General features: G+C 37.8%; 1 protein-coding gene across 1 annotated transcript in view; it reads right to left on the bottom strand.

Annotated features, from left to right (window-relative positions):
* The window catches only part of LOC135197428 (neural cell adhesion molecule 1-like), a 107,347-nt gene extending 99,051 nt beyond the window's left edge, over positions 1 to 8,296 (bottom strand). The window contains exons 1-2 of the mRNA XM_064224499.1: positions 8,174 to 8,296; positions 7,613 to 7,729 (exon numbers count right to left, since the gene is read on the bottom strand). Coding sequence (XP_064080569.1) covers positions 7,613 to 7,729; positions 8,174 to 8,296 — 240 coding nt within the window. The remainder of the gene's footprint in view (positions 1 to 7,612; positions 7,730 to 8,173) is intronic.
* Positions 8,297 to 26,243: the final 17,947 nt, after the last annotated feature.

Raw genomic sequence — 26,243 nt, 5'->3', positions numbered from 1 at the left:
TTATACATACATATATGTAAGTGTATGTATATATATATATATATATATATATATATATATATATATATATATAAGTGTATATATAAGAGTATAAATAAGTGTATGTGTATATATATATATATATATATATATATATATATATATATATTATTAAAAACACGGACCGCACATGTGTACGAATCAATCACACCATCAAATGCTTACGCACATGCGCAACCTAAAATTAATACCATAATAACGTCAGGAAGCTCTCGAGACATAACAAGAGATCCAGGAATAAATCACCGATTACGGTTTTCGAACGCAATGCATCGTAAAAGTCCCTGACAATGCACTTGTCTCCACGGCACGCTGATGGCAGTGTTTCTCATTATCCATACATAATGGATCTCATGATACGCATCGTTGAACCGTACCCTGCTGATGGCATGGGAATATTAATGTTTCTATCCGTTCTAAAAGCTGGCGAGAGTAACAGACTTGATCTTCACAAGGATTTACACGACGGAATTAATATGTTAATTTTAAGACACGTTTTATAGTTCCCTTGGCTCCACTGAATTAAGACTCCCGAGTCACGCCTGTTGAATGAACTAAAACTGTGAAGCTTAGACTACAGGCTTAACAGATACTTCAGCAGGTGACGGATGCCCTATACCTTGTAGTATAGTCCCCACGCAATCACCGGGTGACGATGAACCGTAAGAGATCCCAGCGACTTTATATCATAAAAAAACAAAATATAATTGATTAATTATTTCCCATTAGGATCTCAAAACATCGTAACACTACCAAACTGAGGGGGAAAGAGGAAGAAGAATTTCCAAGTTGTCTGTCAGTGTGTTGTGACGTTTCTATGGGGGGAGGGGGTGCTCATATAGGGCTGGGAGGGGAGGGGATTACGAGTGCCATTACACGGGTCGAAAAGATTCACGGTGCCTCTAGAGAACCGTATCAAGTGCCAAATAGCGGAGGCTTCTTTGGAAGAAAAAGTGTTACCAGGTTGCCTCTTACGAGTCTGTGGCATATTTATGAAACAGACTCCAAGTATTCTAAATCCTGATTCTTGAGCCAACAGCTGTACTAACGCGGGTAATTATCGATTCCCGGCGGACCCGAACACCTAAAAACCCCGCGATAAATTCGTGAAACCAGACGTGAAACGTGAGGGAGCTTTGGCATATTACGAGAGTTTATGACGCGATCCACACACGGAAACCCATAAACATTAAAGGAGTTATAGCCAAATGTTTGGAATTTATATTACTGTCGCCCCCCCCGCCCTCGGTGTGGCTCCATCGGAAAGCGAGATGCCATTTTGGATGAGTTTATGGATTACTATCCTTAGGTGAAGCAGTAAAGACGACTAGTCAGCGGGGCTCATCATAGGGCGTTGAGGACTCCCTTCTTCTCCTCTGCTCATATAAACTGCTATGGGTCGTTTCCGAGTAATGGAGGAGATTTCGGAATTATGAAAATGACACTGAAAATTGAAATGCTGATTCTTTAAAGTACGCTCATATGTTGTACAAAGCTGGAGCAGGATATTTCTAGAAAATATATTCAGTAATTATTACAACCGCGCTTACACCCTATTACGAAATTCTGAAAGAACTGTTACACTTTGATGAATCCTTTTCAGTGGTATCATTATTTTATCTGCCGAGTGAACTCAGACAGAAACAGGACTTTACAATGGATATGGTAATACCTCGATGGAAATGATAGTATAAGAATTTATTTTCATTGTTGGTTAGGGTTCATTTCAAAGCTCCCGTTGATTTTCTGTAATAAACACCTGGAACACATTCAGTTTGAATGGTATTTTGTTCGATTAAAAATTCTTGTTAAAAATAAATAAATAAATAAATAAATAAATAAATGTATATATATAAATATATGTGTGTGTGTGTGTGTGTGTGTGTGTGTGGGTGGCTGTGTAGGTGCGAAACTTTCCTAATACTCCTTATTCCTAAGAAGATATAATTCGTCTGTCCTTCAGGCAGTTGATATCATCAAACAAACGAAACGCTTTCAATTCTTTATGACATGAACATTTTGAAAAAAATCTTGGTAATCCTTCTTTCCTTCTTTCCAAACAAGTTAAAGAAATAAAAGTAAAGAAAACTTTGCTAAGTGAAAGATTCAATTAATCACCTGTCTACAGAGAGAGAGAGAGAGAGAGAGCGAGAGAGAGAGAGAGAGAGAGAGAGAGAGAGAGAGAGAGAGAGATTAAGTAGAAAGCCATCATTATCATGGAAAACCCCTACAAAAAAAAAAAAAAAAAAAAAAAAAAACACGATGTACAGACAAACAAACCGCGTCCGAACGAGCTGCCATAGCAGGAGGAACGTGGGAGTGGAAGAAAACGCAATTGGCGCAGTGATGGATTAGCAGAAGGAACGACGTGTTTCCGTGTCTAATCCTCCGCTGGAAGGGAAACGAAAGCTCCCTTTGTACGTCGCGGGGATTCCTGGTGGGGATTAAGGGGATTAGGGTCTGTTGCAATCGAAGAAAGAGTAGTAAAAGGATGATATCTTATGTAATTTTCAGATCAAAGGCACCGACCATTTACCAAGTCATAACAGGTGAATTGCTTGAGGGATGAAATGACGGATGCATGCGAGGAAGAAATTCATTTTGAAATGGAAGAAAGGTCGCGCTCCGTCTTGTCTGTGTGTACTTTGTGCTGAGTGCAACTGCAGTCGATTGGATCACTGAGTTGTAAATTATAAAAGTTCGAGAAAACAGAGAGAGAGAGAGAGAGAGAGAGAGAGAGAGAGAGAGAGAGAGAGAGAGAGAGAGAGAGAGAGAGAGAAACTTATTGGCGATACCAACTGGATTAATGTAAGACCAAGTACACTTTGCAAGGGTATAATACATGCACACGCATATGTAGAAATAAAAGCCGAAGGTGCTTTACGCACAAACAACGCTGGAATACATATTCGTATATACATAACAGCATTTTTGGAGTACTTTAGTAGCTACTGGCGTACAGATACATATACATATAATCTTCGTATAATGGCTGGCGTCCCCTTCCCCTTCCCCACCCCTCCAGAACTCCTCCGTCTACGACAGAATGACGAAAAATGCATGAATTGTATCAAAAGGTTTCCAGGATGGAGTTAAACCTCCCCCTGTCCTGCTCCCAGTTGCACGCGTCCTGATTGTGCAACCACGTGATTCGTACTGCTGATTCACGACTTTTTTTTTTTTTTATCTACGTGAGGTATGTTCCAGTGGAAAACAGGACTAAGAGGCTCGATATTAAGGGATAAGGGTAATGGATGGGAAAATAAATTAGCATAAAACGACTTTTGGTATTAACGTGGACGAGATGTAAAAAAAAAAAAAAAAGTTTTTAAATAATGAAGATACCGAACTAATGAAAAATAAAGCAAAAAGAACACTATGAAGATAATAAATAAATCAGCATGCAAAAGGCGTTATAAAATGTGCAAAGCAACAAATAACTAAATCAGTAACAATAAAAATATACATATGGTAGAAAATACTACTATATCTTCCCTAGCACCGTCGATAAGTGCAGTTTAGTTCCCAGCGACTGGATTCTGATCTCGGCTCCTTTTATCTTAAGCCTAGGACATATATATACATTGTTGACTTAGAAAACGATGGCCTATGCTGCCTCCATCTAAACTTTCCTATTTCTCGTCTACCGCAACTACGACTGTAAGGGAAGCTGCTATATTTCGTATGATTGCAAAGCCACCGCCCCATACTCATAATACAGACTATACCCATGTAATTTTTATGATGGTCGTCAGTTGTTCTGGAATTTAAAGTCAAGAGACAACAACAGAGAGAACAAACAATAAACGAATTAGGATGAGGTTGGAATTACGAGACAGCGCTACGATGCGAATCGTTATAATTATTATTCCCAGAAACAAACTCTTAGGTGTCATTATTGTTCAGTGTTGAACGACATCAGAGGCAGACGTGAGAAAACAGTACAGAAACTGTCTTCAGTAACATATGAGAGAGAGAGAGAGAGACGGAGGAGGGAAAGAGGTGAGAAGAGGGAGGAGAGAGAGAGAGATAGGGAAAGTGAGGGGCTGCTTGATTGATTGATTGACACCATGATTGATAAAATCTAGAGATAGCAGCAGGACGAGTATGTCCGCGTCACCGGGCGCGTGGCAACAGCAATGATTTAAATAAATGTGTACACGTACGGTTACACCTACTGTGTCGCTACTCACAGGGAGGTACAAAATCGACAGCTACAACAAAATAATGATATTCAACGAAAATTTTTCCCTTCGATACTGAAAGACATTAACATTAAAAGTAGAACAGATTACATAACACTGAGGAAAAATAATGCTATGAAAAAACACACGGGAAAAGTATCAAAAGATTATTGAAATGAGGAGGAAAAACACGATAACACGATGTCACAGAAATCCTGGCAATATTGACGTCAAGATATTCCCTTCTGTAAAGGATAAACAGGCAACATTTCAGTCACAAAAAGCAAGTTTATCAAAGGGTAAGAGAGAGAGATAAAAATGGACATTTCCTACGAGTCAACATCAAAGGAAAATATTCAAATTGTAATCAAAATAGAAAAATTGAGGAAAAAAAAAAACGATAAAATCGTGAATCTGCTCAAATATTCGCCGGAAAGAATTCGATATATTGGTGGGTGATCTGTGAAAGCCCTTGGCCGTCGCTGCAAAATAACTAAAACTTTTAATCAACGGCCTCGGAATGAAAGTTCCCAGTTTTTCATTCCAGCTTTGTTTCGGCCGAAGTTCAGTCTCGGCTGAACCCCGTATTAAGAAAGTTCTTTAAATAACCCTTAATAATGACACAATTAAATGCCAAGAGGAAAGAATGAAAAATCTAATCCTTCTGAACTCGTCTTGAAAGAAATGAAAAAACGAAATAGGAAAATGTGTTTATGCAGTCAGTTCTTTTCCTTTGAGAAAATAAAATCTGAGCATAAAGAGGGGATATTTAATTTTGTTAACAACACAGAAAAATGCCTATGTGTGAATAAGAAAAATACGCAAAACAAAGACGATAGGAATAAAATGAAATAGATGAAAATTAACAACAGATAAGTAATTAAATAATGAAGAGGTGATCATTATCGTGACGTCATGGGCCTAAGTGAAATTACGCCACTCAAGTTTTCCTGTGCTTTATCTTCCACAAATCTCCACTCCTCTCATCTCCAGCCTCCCTTCTCATAGTTTTCATCCAACTGTGTCATTTCTAACTCTTGTCTGCCATTTGATCCTTAATATTCATCTTACATCTGTATTCTTAAACTGTCAAAATATTTTAGGAGTGTTTTCTATGTCAAACCATGTCCATGTAGCAATAGAGACAGTATTAAATTTATTTATGCACTTACTTTCGTAAGCAATTAATTTTCTATCTTATTTTGGAATCTTATCCAGCCTGCCAATTTAGTATCTCATTCAATTCCAACTCAAGAGAACATATACTGTATATCGTTACCCTTAAATATTTGAAAATTTCGGTATCATGAAATCTTTCTTCAGGTACCGCTATTTCATCCCTTTGTGCATATTTTTGGTCTCGTTACTCATGTTTTTCTTGGGTTTATTTCAAGCCCCATTTCTCGATATGTGATGGAGTCTATTAACCAGGCTTTCTGAATCTTGCTTTGCTTTGCTGTTTAAAACTGGATCATCTGCATACTCTATGTCTGTCATGTTGATGTTGTCACTCCAATCTCAGCACTATTTTGCGTCTTTGTCTAGTTACGAAGCGGTACAAAACTTATTACACGAGGAAAGTTGCATTTGAAGGTACTCTCAAACAAATAACCAAAAAGGCCTCTGTAAGACAAGTTTAACAGTATTGATTATAAGATTACCATCTAACTTAATTAAGGTACAAAGGTGGTTCATACACCCCAAACAACAGAACATAAAATAATTCTGTGCTAATATACATCGGTGTGTGTAAAGATACGACCATATACAGTACTACTGCTACGTGGTGGCCTATCACTCTTTCACTGTTAAAAGGTAAGCACTTGCCGACTTGCCTTAATAACAAGTCACATGGTTTAATATTGGCTTACATTTTTAACACATACCCACTTAGTTTAATATCATGCTCGGTCGCTGTTTTTAACACTTGCTTTCTTAGCTCAAGGTTTAATGCTTGCCTCCAGTTTATCAGGATCCTTCTACAGCTTACCAACCATTTCAGAACTTACTGTGAGGCAATTATTTTAATGCCATTCGAACGTCTGGCTTACTATGGCATACTTCTTGGTTGTGTTATCTATTTCTAGCGCACTTGGCCTAAAATTCAGGTGAATACCTTCTCATTCGGTCACATCGCTTGTTTTTCAGACCACGTAGCGAAGGCCGACATTAGGGGCCTTTGCATTGAATTTCACGTATGTCACTTGACAACGATGTTCACTGAATGAGAAATGTGACGTTGAAGGCTCTATTCAGTCGTCTATGGCTTGCTCTGGTATGTCACAAAACAGTGGCGAGAATTTGCTACAATTGCTACAACAGTTACTCCACGAATAGTTCCAATATTCGAAGATCTGCTCGAATTCGATTCAACGAACTTTCTACAACTTAGGGTACAATACCATTGTGTCATATTCCTGGGGAATTAGAGCTTGATCCTCATTCCCTGTTAAGGGTTTTATACCAGCGCTGCGAGATCGTCTTTATCTTCATAATTGTTAGGATGAACGTGAAAATGATCACAAGAACGAATAACAACCTATCATGTTCCACTGAAGATCACTTATGAGTGAAAAATAAAACTCAAGTGAGAAGATGAAAGTCTAAAAATGAATAAGTCCCTTGCAAACAGTTTTTAACAAAAACAATAACCATTATTATCACAAAAAAAATTAAATAAACCCTGCTATCATCGTACCACAAAAACCCTGCCTAGGTAAAAATGAAATATTCCACCACAGCGCTCAGTTCTACGGGACCTTTTATTAGCGAGCCATAAATTTCCTAATAATGTGGGCCAGCGAATTCGGCACCCATGCACCACGTCCGGGATCTAAACGTTCCCTTGTGAATGGGCGACATTTACTCGCGAAGCAACAATGCGGAAGATCTGAATTGAGTATCTCAATAGAATGCTACCACAGGGTTATATAACATGCCTTTGTACACAAACAGTATACAAAAGGGTCGATAGCGCAGCAAAGAAAAAAAAATTAAAGAAAGAAAAAAAAAAGACACTCATACCATTTCCCTTATATTACCCTTAACGGCGCAACACCTCGGCCACTTTACAACAACACTATTCCGTTGGACGATCCTTTCGTTTCCTCTTCCTTCCATTTCCTCGGTGGGCTTCCTTGACGATTTTTCAACCTTTTTCAAGTGTCTCCGTTATCACCTTGGTGCCTAGTTGGCGAAGATCGAGTTGGTGCAGCTTTGTCTAGTCTAGTATGCTATCCTTAGACAGTTTCTTTAGTTGCGTATGATATATGCACGCACTTACATATATTAGGCATCTAGCTATTATATCCAATGTAGCAGGAAGCAACACGGTCGTTTAATGTTAATGGTAACCTCACTTTTTCTCCCATAATGGGTTCGAATCTTACCAGGGAAGTTAAAGCTTCTTCATTTATTTCCTCTTCGGATCTTAAGCTAGCAGAGGTAAACATATCCGGAATGGGTGAAGAAACTGAGGTCACTGTGGCTACTAAATACCCGTGTTCCTGGTAAAATGTGATAGGAATATTCATAAATACATACACATCTGTATGTGTGTGTGTGTGATTAGAAATATCAAGATAAGGCTCACCTACTTATGATGCCGATTCGGATGTAAATTCAGATGCAATCAAATGACGTAAACACATTTGTCAATTAGAAATTCGCACGTACTTTGTACCGTAGAGGTTGCATTTATATCTTCCGATGTACGTTAGTTTCACCTCCGAGGTAATTTCGTCTGTCGAAATAGCTAATTAAGACTCGTGGAAAATGAGATTTTTTAGAAATATCCAGCTTTCTACCAGTTATTCTTATTTTCTGTTATCGTACATTTTTTTACAGGCGCCTTCTCTTTCTCTCGGTACTTTTAGCACTCGGTTTTGAGGTCTGTCCTCTTGCATTAGAGACTCCTTTCATCATTTTACACCCTCTAACCCGTAATCTACCAAAATTCCCTCCATATCTCCTTCGCTCCCTACTTCCATTAATTCCCACGTCTCACTCGGAAGTACATTTGGGAGCCGGTCCTCAAATACCCTAATCACTATGCAAATCCCAGCTTTGGCCATCGTAGTTATATTCCACTCCAATCTGAAGGGCTCCCTCGGCACAAAAGCCTTCCAGACAACGTCCCCCATTAATGGGATAGTTTAAAGAAGTCTCGAACGCCATATGCTGCTTGTCTTTACTCAGGGTTTCCAGAAGAGGATTTTCCAAGAACAGCATTGATAAAACTTCGGGAGCGCTGCACCTTATATTGGTCTGTTCATCCTTTTCTCATATCATGCCTTCTTGTTTTCATCACAGAATTGACCTCCTGTTAATTATTTTCCAGCAACGACTGTTCGTTGTAGACTTCCATTGTTTGACTCGCATTCTAAAATTCGAATTCCACACGAGTTTCGACTACATTGATTGTCATGTGGGGACGGACGTAGTTTCTTAAATGCTGCCAAAAGTGGGAAGATACATTTCTGTTAAATTCTTTTTGGGAATGAAGCCTAATCCTCCCGGATGCTTTTATTACACAGAAGTGATCGAAAGAAAAAGTACGTCACAACTACGCTTTAATATTTGGTTTCACTGGTTGTATGATCTTTTTATAAGGAAATTCCTAGGAGCTTGCTGACTGTATTAAATTTATTTATAGCAAAACTTCATAACCTACAGAATCATCTCCTCACGGTTACTTGCAGGTTTGCAGGTAAAAGGAATGTTGCCTTTTACAACTCAGGCTTACCATTAATCGCGCCATTTTCTAATAGTGAAACGGAGCAATAAATAATGGATGAGGCAGCATCATTAATAATTAATATTGATCAGATTTTTAATGGAAATCTGGGACCTGTTCAATATTATTGCAGTTGATGAGTCATTAAATCTCCGGCTGCAATATATTCATATATGCATATGCAAACAGTTCAGCCTTCGGTAAACACAAATATATCGTGTTTAAAACATTTCCATGACCTTCTAAAGGATTAAAAATTAGTTTTCGGCTAATGGACTTGGCAGATTTCCATCTGTCGATGGTATTATGTATATTTTCTATATTGATTTTCATATTAGTATTACCTATACTATATATATATATATATATATATAGATATATATATATATATATAGACACACACACACACACACACACACACATATATATATATATATATATATATCAAATGTACCTTCACTCTTAATTATTCTAGTTGCTATGTTTCCCTTATTTTATCCTACTTGTTGGGATTTTAACAAGACATGGAAATGAATTATCTTGACAAGAAAGAAGCTAATTGGAAAAGACTCACCGACAAATAGTGGAAAAAATCTTTATTTTCGACTGAGGGGTTGTCAGCACAACTCTTTAACCACCACAAATTTCGTGAGTGAGAAATTGCTATCCATTATTGTGTTAACCTTGTAAAACCTTATTAGCTTGGAAAATCAAGTGGCGTTCTATACTTTCGAAGTCTGGCTTGGGAAACTAGGTCACTCGTTACAGTTAGGGCTTCAGATGCATGTTTATTCAACTAAGGCTCCGATTCTTTTTAAATCTAAAGGATTGGACAACTCGTTTTCTAGTAAAAAAAAAAAACTAAATAAAAATCTGGGTGGGGAGGGATGTAGGTATACACGTATAATTCTTCATGTAAAGCACAAAATTAAGTACTTGCAAGTATCGAGAGCCTATCAAGTGAAAACAGTCACGTTTGTCAAACCGATTTACAAATAACACATTCTCTTCTCGGTATTTAGCAATATCGTCAAAGTACTTAGGATTTGGCAATAAAATTCTCTTTGTTACGATTCCTGTCTTGGTGCTTCACTGCATCACCAGAACTCCCGATTATGGTATAAAATAGACTGATAGCTCTCGAATGATCAAACACCAAACAATCTATTTCCCCTCATATATATTTGCCCTGCCAGACCATCAGATTCCCCTTCAAAGAGCTGCTATTACTAGAAAACCGTGAGACTTTTCTGATTCACAAGACTTAATTACTGTATAATGGCCGAAACTCTTACCCAACCATTTCTATGGTACGTGTTAAGACCACCTAAAGATGTCAACTATCAAGGAATAATAACCTACTTTCGTGCATGGTCCCCATAAACCCCTGCCGCCTCCGGGCCACTCACTGCGTTTGGGACAAAGGCTTCATTTGGTGAGTTTCCTGTAGCTGACGTTCACAGCAAGAAACCGGAAATAATAACCACTGTAACAGTACTAAAAAGAATGAGGATAATGACAGCCATATCAGTGGTAACCATACTGGTAATACTGCGGAACACCGATGAAATTAAAATATAGTGCAAAATCCGATTGTCAACCAACTTAAACAATAACGATCGTCAGAACGCGCTCACGTTCGAACGGATACGAGGGACCGATCATATTTGTAACAAAAGACTATAAAATCTCTCTTAAACGAGCAGTAAAACCAATGATGACAACTGGGAAAAACAAGGGACGTCCCTTCCTCTAATTAGCACAGATAGATAAAGGAAATAGAATGTAAAACCCTGTTTATGCAAGATAAACTTAATCGTGAAATACAGACTATAATATATATATATATATATATATATATATATATATATATATATATATATATATATATATATATATGAGCGTTTTGACGCATGCTACTACATACATAGCTTGTTGCCAATAATTATTTATTTCTATGCTTCTTCACGCATTTACATCTAATCATAGACTCCATTTATATTGTGCGTAAACGTATGTATAATTAAGTCGCTGAACTAGACAAAGAATAAATATGACTAAATAAAAAAAAAATAATGGACACGTAATAAGCTGACCCCACCCCCCAATTATGCAAACAGACAAAACAAATGACTAAAAACACGCCCAGCTGGACACAGCATGATAATAGCAGGTGTTCCAATTGTCACAGGGCATTAAGTGCAATTCGCCTATTTTTGCTATATCTTAATGGGTTCTATTAGGCTCTAATACTTTTAATTATTCATGAGGACTGGCGTTTTACGGGGGGCTCGCTAGTTGCAAATCTAGCGTTGATATTGTTTTACGGTTTACACGAGTGTGGTGAGCGGGACAACCCAATACCCACCCCTCTCCATTAAACAATCTGTACTCATGGTCTACCTACTTTTATTTTCGAAATTTCTAACACTAAAACCACAGAAAAATATATAATAATTTCATAAATTAAAGGAATTTCGATAGTTTTATGATTTGGGAAAATATGAGAATGTATTGTTTCCATACATGATGCCTTAAAATAGATAAATAATAAAGATTAAACGGTTTCATGAAATATTTTGGACGAGCAAGGCCACACAAGGTATATAGGCTACCTCTTATTCAAATGATTCCTCTCTCTCTCTCCCTTGTCTTTATACTCTGATAAGTCCCTGTTCCAAAGACCAGTATGGCATCATCTGGAGGACAGGTTTTGCCATTTTCCTCGATTTGGCTTTAACCAGACGTTGGCTGTGTTTGTTTCCCCCCTTTTTTTTTTATTCTCAGTTACTTTCTTGGTTTTGATAATCCAACATGTGTATATAGCGCATACACTTTGTGTATAATGTCCGCATAAACATAAACTTTATAATCGCATAAATCGGATAATTTAAAAACTCTCGAAAGAAAATTAAAACGTAACCAATTCTGTAAGAGTGATTTGTCTATAAGCACACTTCCCGAGAGAGAGAGAGAGAGAGAGAGAGAGAGAGAGAGAGAGAGAGAGAGAGAGAGACCCATATAAAAGTGGTCCTTAAAGCAGCTTTAACTGAGTAACATATAATAGACTTACAGGGAAAGTGAATAATTGAGGCTAACTGTTGGAGTGAATAAGATTGAATAAAGACTGAATGGGGAGTTCAGGGGGTTAGTGTTTATATAGGCACCAGCCTTAGGTTCTCTCTCTCTCTCTCTCTCTCTCTCTCTCTCTCTCTCTCTCTCTCCTCACAATTCCACAGTGTAATCCTTTTCAATTACGTGCCTCAAGCACGTAATTGAAAAGTAGTAATATAAATTGATATCATCATCTCAGATGATGATATCAATTTATATTACTACGAAGTGTACGGGTCAGTATTCAGTAACCTATGGATAAATTACGGGTATAATGTACAGTTGCAACCGATCACTTTATAATTAAAACGTTTTAGAAAAGAAATAAAAGGATAAAATTTCATTATTATGTAATCCCGTTAAATCCACACTTGTATGTTTAAGGTTTGTTAATGTTATGGACAATTCCCCAGGTTTCAACAATAAGGAGTTTACACTCAGTGCATGGATAAAAATCGCACTAACACAACACTCGTAGTTTGTTCTGACCCAGGGTACAATATTTCGTAACTGAAATCGTGACATGGGACTGTTCTTCCGAAAATTCACCATCATAAAATCTAAATTTGTTTCAGACATTAAGGAGAAAATGGAATTTCCCACTCTTAGAGGCTCCTATTACTGTTGAACTATAATATCCAATTGCGCTGACAGTTACGAACTTTCTTCATGGAATTGTGAAACTTCTTCCCTTGCTAATTGCTTTCTTCTTCTTCTTCTTCTTCTTCTTCTTCTTCTTCTTCTTCTTCTTCTTCTTCTTCTTCTGCTGCTGCAAATGAGATGATGGCAGAGAATGTCCGTTCACATTCGTGAAGATCGGTGGTACGACGGAAATCAGAGTCGACATATGAAAAAGAGAGTGCAATAAAAACACCTTCCTCAACAATTAACTTTTTCTCTTCTCCTGTCACTTCTTGGCTCATTTGCCAAGAAGACTTAGGAGTAATAAGCACTGCTTGCCGGAATTTACAAAACGACTCACAAGAAAGGATTAATAATTGACAAAATGGGACTTTCAATATCAATTCCTGTATAAAATAGGTCAAGAGTTTGGAAGAGCAACGTTTTTGAATAGAAACAAACAACGCAGCTGGTGTTGGAGGGGCACTCCAAAGAACCTCAACTACCATCTAGTGTACTACATGAAAAACTGCAAAAGGTCCCCTCTACAGAGATACGGAATAGGAAATGCTCCCTAGTTCTAGCTCCTTGAAAATAAAATAAAATAAAATAGAGAGAGAGAGAAAGAGAGAGAGAGAGAGAGAGAGAGAGAGAGAGAGAGAGAGAGAGAGAGAGAGAGAGAGAGAGAGAGAGAGAGAGAGAAGACATGGCTGGAATATTGAATAATTCGCTGTTATTTCAAGAGAGCCGTTTCCCATCCTGCCCTTACGAACTTCCATTCAAAACAGACAGAATGCTAACATCACCTTATTGTTTTCGATGTTATTGTTCCAAATATTTTCTTTGCAGGCGTCGACCATTTTCTTAATTGACTTTGTATTTATCTCCGACATACTGGAGAGTAAACTAAATCATATGTAATGAAGGTATCACTTTGATTGGCAAGCTTTTGTTTATGCGTGCGCATGCTAATGGAACTCGGAAGAAAAAACGTAGACCGTATTTCTAGCACCTTCAAACCATTAAACTTGTAAAATGCAAATGGACTCTATGATTCAGCTCTTTAATTCTATATCGAGTGCGTGTATTCCCTTTTATTTCTAAATTACAAGATTGCTGTAGTTAAATCCCGAATTCAAATAAATTCTGTAATACATTTATTGCTCTGGTCGAGTCTAGTTCCTTTCCGTAGAATATGAGTGACAAACAGGTCTAACCTTTTGGTATGAAGTTTCTCTCTCTCTCTCTCTCTCTCTCTCTCTCTCTCTCTCTCTCTCGTGATTAAAATTTCACAACTGGTGTTTGTACGTTAGCGAGCAAATGGAGTTTATTAATTACTAAGGAGATTAAATATTCAAAGCCTTGGTACGGCAGATGAGCAAAAGTCCAGATAAATCTCCGGCGCGTTTGGTAAATCGCGATACAACTTTTTCTCGTTGGGAAATGTAAACCGTTAAAGGGTTATTTGGTTTCTTTGGTTGTTTAACCAAATGAAAAGCGCGAAGGTCATTTGTTTGTTTCACAGCAAAGGCGTCATTAAAAAGTAGTAGCGGAAGTATTTTTTTCTTCTGTTATCCTCTGACTACAGTTTTTCTGGCTTCATCATTTAGTTCAGGAGAATATCAGGCCAAAAGATTCTTTTCGCTTTGATTTATTTATCTAATTATTTATTTTTTCTTTTGCGGCTTGTTTCGAAAGCAATATTACTTTAGCTTACTTGAATATTTTCAAGAAAATATTGTTCTTTTATGGTTTTTGTGGCTTGTTTCCAAACCAGTGTGACTAATTAACTTACATATCTCTCAATTCTATTAGAAGTTGGCTTTAAAGGTTTGCCGCTCTAGAAAAAAATTACACATTGAAAAATATGGAATGATCGTTTCTCTCAAGTCCGAGAGACAGAAAATTTACAGAAGTGTTTTTTTCGTAACTCAAAAAAGCAAACGGCAAAGAAATAACTCTGCACTTAAGGCCTTTTCATAGCAGCCACTGGTGTAGTAACAATTTATTCACTGTGCCATCATACACGAAAGAGAGAGAGAGAGAGAGAGAGAGAGAGAGAGAGAGAGAGAGAGAGAATGATGTTGTAAACCAATTCATCCGTTAAATTCCCAAAACATCACATTTCTCCCGTCTGGAGTCGTCCGCAAAAAGGGACAGAAATAAACGAATTCCTCTTTTTTCTCAGTAATAAAAACTTTGGCCCTTACAAAAGCGCTCTCATCTGCCACCATATACAGCCATCTATCATCATCACCGTGAGCCCCTTATACTATTAAAACTACAAACTACAGCCACCCCTACCACGGGGTTGTGGTGGGTGGGGAGAGTACGACCATCATCATTATTATCATCGCCGTAGTCATTGTGTACTTATGGAGGATGAAAATTTCTCTCTCTCTCTCTCTCTCTCTCTCTCTCTCTCTCTCTCTCTCTCTCTCTCTCTCTCTCTCTCTCTCTCTCTCTCTCTCTCCTTCTTCTTCTTCTTCTTAAGTATGAAATTCACTGCCATTGAAACCCTGAATTATAAAATTGCTCACCTCACACAAAGACATTTTAAAGCTACCATCGTAAATTTAAAACCGTGACTGAGAGTCATAAAAATGACCCTCAGGATTACCGTAATGCTTCTGCGTGGCTTTACTTTAAGCGATTAAATGATGCTTGTCTTTCTATCCACGAGCCCGTGAACGCGTTATGCTCATGCTAAAAGAATTTCTGGGGAAATTCTCCAGTCTTCAACGAATCTTTCATGTCAGCAAAGATTATATAAACATTTGGTATATGTCATGACTGTGCGTTGCTGGACAGGCTGCTACCTTTGATGTTAGGTTAAAATCGAGATCACCACAATAGTCTAAAGGATTAGTTCTTCGACCAGTATATGCTTATTGTCTTGCTCTCCAACACCTCTAACTTCTACTTCATAGTGCAACGGTGGAGGTTCTTCTTTCCAGTTCCAAGTATAGATTTTTATATTTCATCTCATTTATTTATGGACCTTTTCATCTTCCTGTCCAACCACTCCAAAGTCCTTTCCACTGCCTTAAGCGCTGGCTGTCTGAAAGTGACACAGGCTTGCTTAGACAGCCTAGATTAATGAATCACAAATCAGACGTCGAATAACAATGATAATAATAAAGATCCCTGAAAAGGAATCTATAAAAACTAGAGGCTGAAGTAGCTCCAGGATTCATGCAGAACAGTGTACTCCTAGAAACAGCGCACTTAGTAAGAAAAGTGATGGATTCCTAAGGAGGCAGGATGCAACCCGGAACCCCACACTATAAATACCACCCAGTCGAATTAGAGGACTGTGTTGGACCACACAAAAAGTAATAATAATAATACCTTGTTCAGTAAACAAAAGCATTCTGGCAGGGAATTCTATTTCAATAAATGCCATTTTACAGCCAGTGACTTTTGACAACAAAAACATTTTCATCCCACATAAACACTCGCTTTTCAAGTAAAAATTGGAAATTCAATTAAACACTAAGGGAATCAGCAAGCGATTACATGACCTTCGTGTTTGGGATCACTGTTTACAAACATGAATTTAATCTTCTAAAATATTGTAGTGAACAGAAAAAATCTATTTTCTCGTACTCTATTTTTGAGGGCAAAAAGGCTTTTGCATAACATATGAACTAATCAACATAAACGACCCATTTTTTCAAATCTGCTCTACCAATTCATATTCATATTAACCGCTCATGACTTCAGTTTTTACTTTTTTATTCAAAAAATATACTTTTTATTCTATCAGACTGACTAACGTTATGAAACCAGGAGCGAAATAACAACCCAGGACTTTGGAACTAACAACACCTTGATGAAGACCAGAGGCAAAGCCTACTCTTGGTTTATTTGAAATTATCATTGACTGACAATCTTACCGTTTCAGCCTTCGTCTGCGGTATGTGACTGTTCTTTACAAAAATTAATTAATATCCACTATCCTGTAGGGGGGCAGTGCTTTCTGTGCACCGCGTCAGGCATTACTAAAGTGTGTGTAACGTCCTTTCAGCCCAAACTGCACCCACGTTTTTTGCATTTTACTTTATTTTCATTCCATCTTCCTTTCTTCAGTCTTGCTGGCCAACTTCTCCAACTACTTGCTTCTTAATTCAACTGCGGAGTTTTCTCCCAGTTCTTCCTTAAGAACCTTCTACTCCATCTCCTTTATTTTCTGGATCTCTTTATCTTGCTGTCCAACAGCGCCAACTCTTTCGTTTCACTGTCTTGGGCGCTGAATAGCCGAAAGTGGGCCCCCCCCCCACCCCCCGGTGCTTGGTTTGACAGCCTAATATTATAAAATTAAAACTTAACAACTTCCACAATAAAACGAACGCAGATCATCGTGTACCATGATGCTAATGCGATAGTTTTGGCTGCAAGCCCTGCGTGGTAATGCTGAATGTTTTATGAGTCTATATTGACTTCAGCTTAACACTCGTGTCGAGGAGTATCAGTAAGCAAACAGCGAGATTAAACGAATACTGCGAACTCATTAAATAGCTAAGCAATAAACAATAAACAAACATCATGCATAATGGAAGACCCGAGGGAGTTCATTAATTAAACTGTGACAAAAGGATGAGCTTCAAAGAAGCATTTCTCCTGCAGAGATTTCCTCTTTTATGAGTCTTTTTAAGAGTCGGGCTGTTCAAACACTGCTCATTACCTTGCGCGCGCGCGCGCCCGTCTGTGTGTGTGTGTGTGTGTGTGTGTGACAGAGAGAGAGAGAGAGAGAGAGAGAGAGAGAGAGAGAAAATGTTTGTATTTTCTTTTTCTCTCATTAAATTTCATATTTTGGACGTGAATTGGGATAAATCAACTGGAGTTTTACTGTCTCCTCCTTACTTCGTGCCCTTGGCGATATTTCGATTCCAGGTGAGGTCTTGTGCAGGATCCTAATCGTCCCTGATCATCTCATTTTTACTCCCTGGTCGCTCTGCCAACAAGGAACCAGATGAATTTATTTCAGGTGATAGACTTTCATTTCACGATGTGGTTCGGATCCCACAATAAGCTGTAGGTCCCGTTGCTAGGCAACTAACTGGTTCCTAGACACGTAAAAATATCTAATCCTCCGGGCCAGCCCTAAGAGAGCTGTTAATCAGATCAATGGCCTGGTAAAACTAGGATATACTTTTACTCTCTGGTCATCATTTCAAAATGGACATGGCAGTACGTTCAAGGGGACGCGGAAATAAACATGTAATGGAGCAGAGAAACATTTTGAATTAATCAGTGAATAGGTATATATGGCAGTAATGGTGCAAGTCGGACCAAGGCCTAAGCAAGGATAGGTTATTAGGTTTAATTATTTTATATTTCCGTATAGGAATCATTAGTAACGTAAGAAATGAACTATTTCAACTCAACAGACTGTTAGACGTTAACGAATTTGGGCAATGCCATTATAACAACAATTTTACTTAATCAACGATGTAAGGAAAGTTTAAAAAAAGGAGTGATACACTCGGAAAACTCTGTTACACACCGGAATCATTGCAAATAAGCAAAATCGGAATTTAACAGCGAAGAAAATACAAACAACCAGATATCATTTTCTGTTATCTAGAACCAGTTTGAAATTGAAAGATCTTACAAACAAAATCAATAAGGACGAAAAATCAACCGTTAAAGAAGAGCAGTAATGAAAATTGGTCCTTTTCATAACCTAATACGCAACATTCCGGAACATTCGAACAGGGTGTCCTAACATTTCATTAACGGGAAATTCGAAAATGAAGAGAATGCCTCCGTCAGAAGCAAATAACCTGCTCATTATGAAAAAAGGGTGAGAAATGAAACGAGAGCGGGGGCCCCCCCCCTTCTGCTAGTTAGATAAAGAGGGAGAGAGGGGGAGAGAGGGAGAGGGAGAGGGAGAGAAAGACAGAAAGAGAAAGAGAGAGAGTGTCCGATTCATAAAGATATTTTGAGGTATATGATGAAACAGTAGGTAGGGACGGAAGTTATTCGAGAGTGTGTGGCTCGGGGGGGTGGTGGGAGCTGTGCTGAGAGGAGGGAGAAGGACTATAAAGAAGAATGCCTGGGGCAAGGTGGTAGGGTTGGTAGGGTTTGGTAGGGATAGTGTTGCTTTATTGACATTCCCACACCCACAGGTAGTAGTAGGCTTACTGGTGAAGAAGGGGGGAGGGGGGGGGGGCACGTTATATATTAGTACGTAGCACAGGAGCTGGTCGAGAGATGGACTTCAGTGCTCTCTTTCCCTCTCTGTGTGCTGCACATTGAAAATAATTAGTCCCATATATCCTTAACGATTTTTTCTCTCTTACATCCCTTAGAGGCTGAATAGTTTTCCAAAATGTGGTGGCAAATGACACAGATTCATTCCAACGCACTTGACTGTAATCGAAAAACTTAAGAAAAACTCGCAGTCTATCATAAAATAACTTCGACGCTGCAAGTAAACAAAAGGCTGAAAAATAAACATCGACTTCGAGAAGAGAAACGCGATATTTTTCCTTAGAGTGAGAAAGAGGGCGGATACGGTACCATCTTCTCCTCCCTCACATCCCCCCCCCCCCATTTTTTCCTCCATCATGCCAGACAATGAACTTCCTACGGATATCGATAAAAATGGAACAAACTTTGGTCAGGAACTTCTGCCGACAAAAACGTACTTCCATTTTATACCTAACGCATTCATTCTCTCTCTCTCTCTCTCTCTCTCTCTCTCTCTCTCTCTCTCTCTCTGGGCCTATCTCTCACACATTAGAATAAACCAGGAAGCGCAAAATAATAATAATAGCTCAAGAAAAATATAGTCTCTTCTAAATAATGGCTACTCATTTTTAAAAAGAGACAGTAAGCGAGAGCCTACTACTTCCTTTACAGCTTGAATAAGGACGAAACCTCTCTATAGAGAACTTTCACAGCTTCTGCAATATACAATAGAGCTTCTTATCAGAAGCGATTCAAACATTACTCAATCTTCAAGAACATTTCCTCACATTTTGCACCTTGTTTTTTTAGAGCGGGGCATTTACACAGGTTTTACCACTTTGTCTTCGAGACATATTCTGGCCACTTTTCTTGCCATACCTTAATATTATTTCCCCTCTCATCTTTTTAGTTATTACCCAATTAGCAGACGGTTGATTTTCAAAGTTACCGGTATTGCCCTGGGCACACTTAACAACCTGTTTTCATTCTTAAGAAGAAAATTTGCTTGAACGGAATCCATATCTTGAATAGACTTCTTCTCTTCAAGTTCTGTAAAGTACTCTTTGGCTTCCTTTCCCCTCCTACTTTTAAATTTAACCACCAATCTTTATATTGACAATCAGTTGCCAAAACGAACATACCTCACCCTTTCCTGCTATCTTTACTGGCAGCTAACAACTGCCTTCGTTGCCACAACTACAAGTACACTTTTTTTTCACAATCATTATTGCTCGTTTTTATTAAATATAAAATTTACCCACTTCCGACAATTATTCACAAATGCATTCACTTTCCTTTATTTCCACCTATGACTCGTATTTCTGATGAACACCAGGCTTGTGAAAACCGTAAAGACTTCTAGAGCTTTGAACATTAAATTGAAAATATCCAAATTATCTTAGGGCTGTTAACCTTGATCCGATTTTTTGTAAAACATGAAAGTGCCAGTGATAGAGATTTCATAGTTCTATTAAGTAAATAGAAACAGTAAGAAATTTGGGTACCAGAAATCTTTCGATTAATCTGGCCTCAATGGATGGTCAACATTATACAAAAGCCCCAATGACTCTGGGTGACAACATTTTTCCAGCGCCTTAGAACAAAACCACTCACAACTTTCAAAGATAATACTTAGGTACAGCAATATAAATTCAAAGCCCCTCAGTGGCGTGGTCGGTATGGTCTCGGCCTGCCACCTCAGTGGCCGCGAGTTCGATTCTCGGCCATTCCACTGAAATGTGAGATATGTGTATTTCTGGTGATAGAAGTTCACTCTCGATGTGGTTCGGAACCCACGTAAAGCCGTTGGTCCAGTTGCTGAATAACCAATGGTTCCATGCAACGTAAAAACACCATACAAACCAAGCAGTATAAATTCAGTGAAATGCACAGAAAAGTCCAACCATACATTGGATTCTTGTAACGTGATACCAAAGCCATTTGCTATATCTTCATTTCTGACATTCATTTCACCACTTAGGAAAAGTTTTCGGTGACACTCAAGCTTATATGCAGTCGAGATTTGCTATTTGTTCGGTCATTTTCCGTGTTCATATTCATACCCCAAGATTTTTCCCAATCTTGGATAGGTAAGGTTGGAGCTAAAAAGCATTCGTCCTAGAAACATCTACCAAAACAAATGATGAAATGAGCCATTCAGCGTGTCAGAAACACCTGGAAAAGGTTCATCAAAAACAGTGAACTCCAACCGACTACGGATTATACCCAGAAGATATAGAAAAAAAAAATCATAACACTAGAACTACTCTCCCTTCCTTTCAGATCTGCTCAGCATTTGAAAGGATGACACTGAATATATATATATTATATATATATATATATATATATATATATATATATATATATATATATATATATATATCATATATATATATATAATATATATATATAGATATCTATATATATATATATATATATATATATATATATATATATATATATAGATATATATATATATATATTCAGTGTTCATCCTTTCAAATGCTGAGCAGATCTGAAAGGAAGGGAGAGTAGTAGTAATATGTATATATATATATACATTATATATATGTATATATATATATACATTATACATATACTTATAACAGTTTCAAGCAGTCTACAAGACAGGCTGTAAATCCCGTTCTTCGACCAAAGGTAAACATTTTCCAGCCGTGAATCAACCGAGACATGCTAATGGGATGTCAAATACATCTGCGTAACATGACAAGTAAATAGCCAATCAGGGCGAGGAAAAGGCTTAGGTTTCATCTCTGATTGGTCTGTCCATCTTCTACGGGGTCCACTCGCCGGTTCATTTAGTAGCATTACTTGCATTACAATCAACATTCGTGTATTTTTTTTTTCATGATTTTATATTTGACAGTAGAACTCGATAAAAGCTTCGATTACGAATTTATGAGCTTTGAGATTATAGCTATATATACACATAGCAATTGGCACCCGAAGGTGTAGGTAACCCCCCGCGATTTTATTTCTTATTGACTTATCTTTTTCCCATTTTCTCCAGCGGTGCCGAAGTGAATGTTCGGATCAAGAGCTTTACCTGTATTGAAATGTGTGATCACCCTGAGCCCTTCCGGCATTAAATTTTCCTCAGCATGACACGCTCGACTTGAGAGAGAGAGAGAGAGAGAGAGAGAGAGAGAGAGAGAGAGAGAGAGAGAGAGAGAGAGGATTTTGACACAAATACGAGAGTAGCTTTTTGGCAATTAGAATCTGAAATTAGCCTCGGTTCTGCGAGCTCTCCTAACCCTTGACCCAGTTAACAATGAGATTCAGAAACAGTTTTTTTTTTATATACGAATTTTTTTTCTTCTCGCTCAACCGGGTTTCTCATTTCTTTTCAAACTCTGCCCTTTTACCGATGTTTGGTTCAATTACGAGAACAAATATCAATACCCTGAGTAAATGGTCATGATGGGAAATTATCAACAAGGTTCATCATAATATATAATCCAATTTGACAGAGGGCTATCATAACCAAAGTTTAGTTGATGGACAAATGCCAGTGACTTTAATCAAATGTCAGGTATTTTTACAAATTTGGACCATTTACATGAAATTATACTTCTAATATTAGCTGGTTATACAAGGAAAGTTCAGTAACGTTACTAAAAATATTTACACTATTTTGAATTTATATCAAAAAGGGAATCAACATTGCAGAAAAGACAACCCTCATGAGAAATCCTTTGATCGACAGCCCTAAAAACCCATAACCACTTACTTCCTCTCACATCCGTCACAATTAGCTAAAAACATTCATGGGTTTCTTCACCTTTATTGCAAGGGAACACGACCTCTTCACTAATTGCTATACAAATTTGGGCTCTTGATGTATGAAAATGACCGTTCCTTGAAGAGTTAAAGTACTTGCATGTCTTGCCTAAATGTTTAAGCATGACAAATGGCTGAGAAAATTTCGCCTCAAGCAACGGACCCGACTGGAACGATGAATAATAATTTACTTAAATAATTTACTTAAATAAAGGTATGATGATCGAAAAGATATGCACATTTACTAAAAACAGTTCTGAAATCATGACTTATAAAACTTTGATTTTGCCACAGATAAAAACTAGTAAATCTGTAAACAACAACGTGAAATTAAGAAGTCACTGTGACTATCAACATTACATGAAAAATAACAGTAAAAGTATATAAACATTAAGATCAAATACCCTGTAACTGAACTATTCTACTTTACTTGCTTTTAGCTTCATTTCAATAGGATTTGATAAGCAATCTTCCAAACAGACTGGAATAAATGAAAATAGGGATTGCCAGTAACGAAGACAATGATGATGACTGTTTTGTAAAGAAAATTTTGTGTTCAGTATTACTCCCAGGATCTGCATTATTTATGATACACAGAAAATGCTAATTTCGAATGCAAATGCATACGATAAAGGGACATACATTAAGAATCGTGGCAGGATCATTGGGTGTTGAATGTAAGTATATAAGTAAAAAGACTATCCAAGTTTCCGCTAATGATAAACAATTGTTTTTCGTTCTTTTCACATTACCAAGGTTTCGTCCTCCGGAGCATCTCATTAAGCAGATTCAGAACATTTGACCTTTCACACGTTCTTTCTTACCTACAAAAGAAAAGTAATAGGTGTTAGTAGTGTTGGAGTGGGACGGGTTTGTTTTATCTGGCTGTATTTATATATATATATATATATATATATATATATATATATATATATATATATATATATATATATATTGGTATTTACAAAAGATTTCCTTTACCCAGCATCAAAATTACATTTGACTCAATACATAACGAATAATTCATCTAGAGTTTCTTCCTAAGTCGAATTTCATTGTTCCAGTTTTCTAAATCACACGAATGCCAGTTGTTCTTGAATTTAAGAAACACTTCCATTCTCCTACTTATAGCTAGAATGAAAAATTTCAATAAAACTGACACAGGACGATATGAAAATGGAATATGAAAGAGAAATTCATAAAAAAAAAATAAGACGTCTTCTAAAACGAGAAAGTCCCCCGGTCTTCCCCTACCTAATCCTACAATATGTTCATTCGACCATGAACATTACGAAAAGGAAAAAATATCCGAAAGGAAATTTTTAAAAGGAAAAAGTTATAGGAAACGCATAGATATATCCTTCTTCTTATTCTCCTTCGTGTACTTTTTCCCCTTAGATGTATAGGAATAGGAAATATGGAAAAGAAATAGCCTTCCCAGCAGTACCGGGGTCTCATCTCTTCCCCTATGAAGATGTATTGAAATACTCAAGAGGAAGGAATGCCTCGCTGCCTCAGGAGGCGATGTTCCAAATCCCGTGGGAATTCTCGAGTTGACGGTGTTCAGAAACATCTCACTGAAAAGTGACCAAGAGGTGCCGACGGTGGACAATTGATGAAGAAAAAGTTGTGGTGAGGGCGAGGGAGTCGCGTCTCGAAATATGCGCAGAAAAATTCATATTTTGTTTTCTTACGAAAATGTAACCTAGTCAAGACACAAGGATAAGACGTGTTAAGAAAGAAATACAGTATATGACAGTATCGAAGTCCTACCGGTGTCATCGATCATGAATTTTTGAAAGTATATATATATATATATATATATATATTATATATATATATATATAGTATCTATATATATATATATACATACACATACATACACATAATGTGTATATACATACATATATATATATATATATATATACTTGAATTTCAAATGTTGTACAATAAAGTTTCTGAAGCTAAACAAGAAAAATAAACCGGTGAGAACTGGTCAGATGGTGCTTTCCGTCCATCTATACAAACGTTCACGTTCTTTCAATCTCCTCCATTTCTCAGCTTCATCCTCTTCACTGACTCCCAGATGGCTCTCCTAACATTTTTCTTCGCTTGCTTGCCTGCCTGCCTGCGTTTGGAAGACAGGGAACGGTTACCATTGGACAACACTAGCTCTTGGATTAGCCTTTTTCGGCTGCAGGTTTGCCTTTGAATTTCCAGGCAGTAAATAAGTCTCCTTTTTTCCATCTCGAATGCTTTCTCTTATCCATTAGAGCAAACGAATGCTTGACATACCTTAGAAGGCGCTCGAGAGCATCCATTACCAAAGCACAGAATGTCTGTCCGGATGAAAGATTGGGTAGTGACCCCGTAACTTTCCCTGAAGAGCACGCACGCCGGAAAAGGAATCTCCGTAAAAAGAATAACAGAGAGAGAGAGAGAGAGAGAGAGAGAGAGAGAGAGATTCGTAACAGGGAGATTCCCTTTCCAGGGAAGTTATTGTAGCGAGGACGCGGCATCCAGTGGTTTTCGGATGGACAATAACAGTCTGAATGAATACGGCTGCAAAGACAAGGACGCGAATTTTTAGAACAAACCAGACGCAACCGCGTCCCCACCCGCCAGGCGCCCCCCCCCCCCACCCCCCCCCCACCCCCCCCCCAAACCTGCCGAAGGCGCTGTTGACAAAATGGCAACCGCTATGCAAATGAGTCTTTCGAAATTTGGAAACTGTTTGAATTCTAAGATATGAACCATTCCATTTATGTATAAAATAATATGTAGATCATAACGATCAAGACGAAAGAAAAATTATTTTAATTTAATACCGTTGCCAGTGAACGCATTTGCTTCCGAGAGAAATATACCAAATCTCTATCTCTATTTTTATATAGGCCTCCCTATCAGTCGTCTTGCTTCTCATACAGGCATGCACTTCTTATACCTAAAAATATCTTCGCGGAAAAAAATTCTAGTCTGGAAGTAATAGTGAGGCTCATACAAGACCATTCTTCTTCAAGGCTGTTGTAATAAATCTCTTAACAAATCCAGGATACATCACAGCACCGCCTCAGAAAATCCTTCTTCTGACTCCTACAAATCACAAGGTTATCCCTGGCCTTTGGCTCCCTCTCCTTTCCTAACACACAGGATTCACTTTCGATACAAATTTCAAATAAGTAAAAAAATTTGCCCAACTTTCTTCAGCGCAATCGAATTTTCTGTACAGCGTATAATTAAGTCCAACGAAAACAGACCTATCTTTTGGCCCATGAAACTTTCAGCCACGGCCTGTCCCATAGCGTTGTCAGACTCGCGATTATGGCTAACTTTAACCTTAAATAAAATAAACACTACTGAGGCTTCAGGGCTGATATTTTGTATGTTTGATGATGGAGAGTGGATGATCAACATACCAATTTGCAGCCCTCTAGCCTCAGTAGTTTTTAGGATCTGAGGACGGACAGAAAAAGCGCGGACGGACAGATAAAGCCATCTCAATACTTTTCTTTTACAGAACACTAAAAGTGTAGAGCATTAGGGTCTTATTC

The sequence above is a fragment of the Macrobrachium nipponense genome, chromosome 21, assembly GCF_015104395.2.
Source record: "Macrobrachium nipponense isolate FS-2020 chromosome 21, ASM1510439v2, whole genome shotgun sequence".
In the NCBI taxonomy this organism is placed as follows: Eukaryota; Metazoa; Arthropoda; class Malacostraca; order Decapoda; family Palaemonidae; genus Macrobrachium; species Macrobrachium nipponense.
The sequence above is the reverse complement of the archived record's forward strand: the minus strand, read 5'-3'. Positions and strand labels throughout refer to the sequence as shown.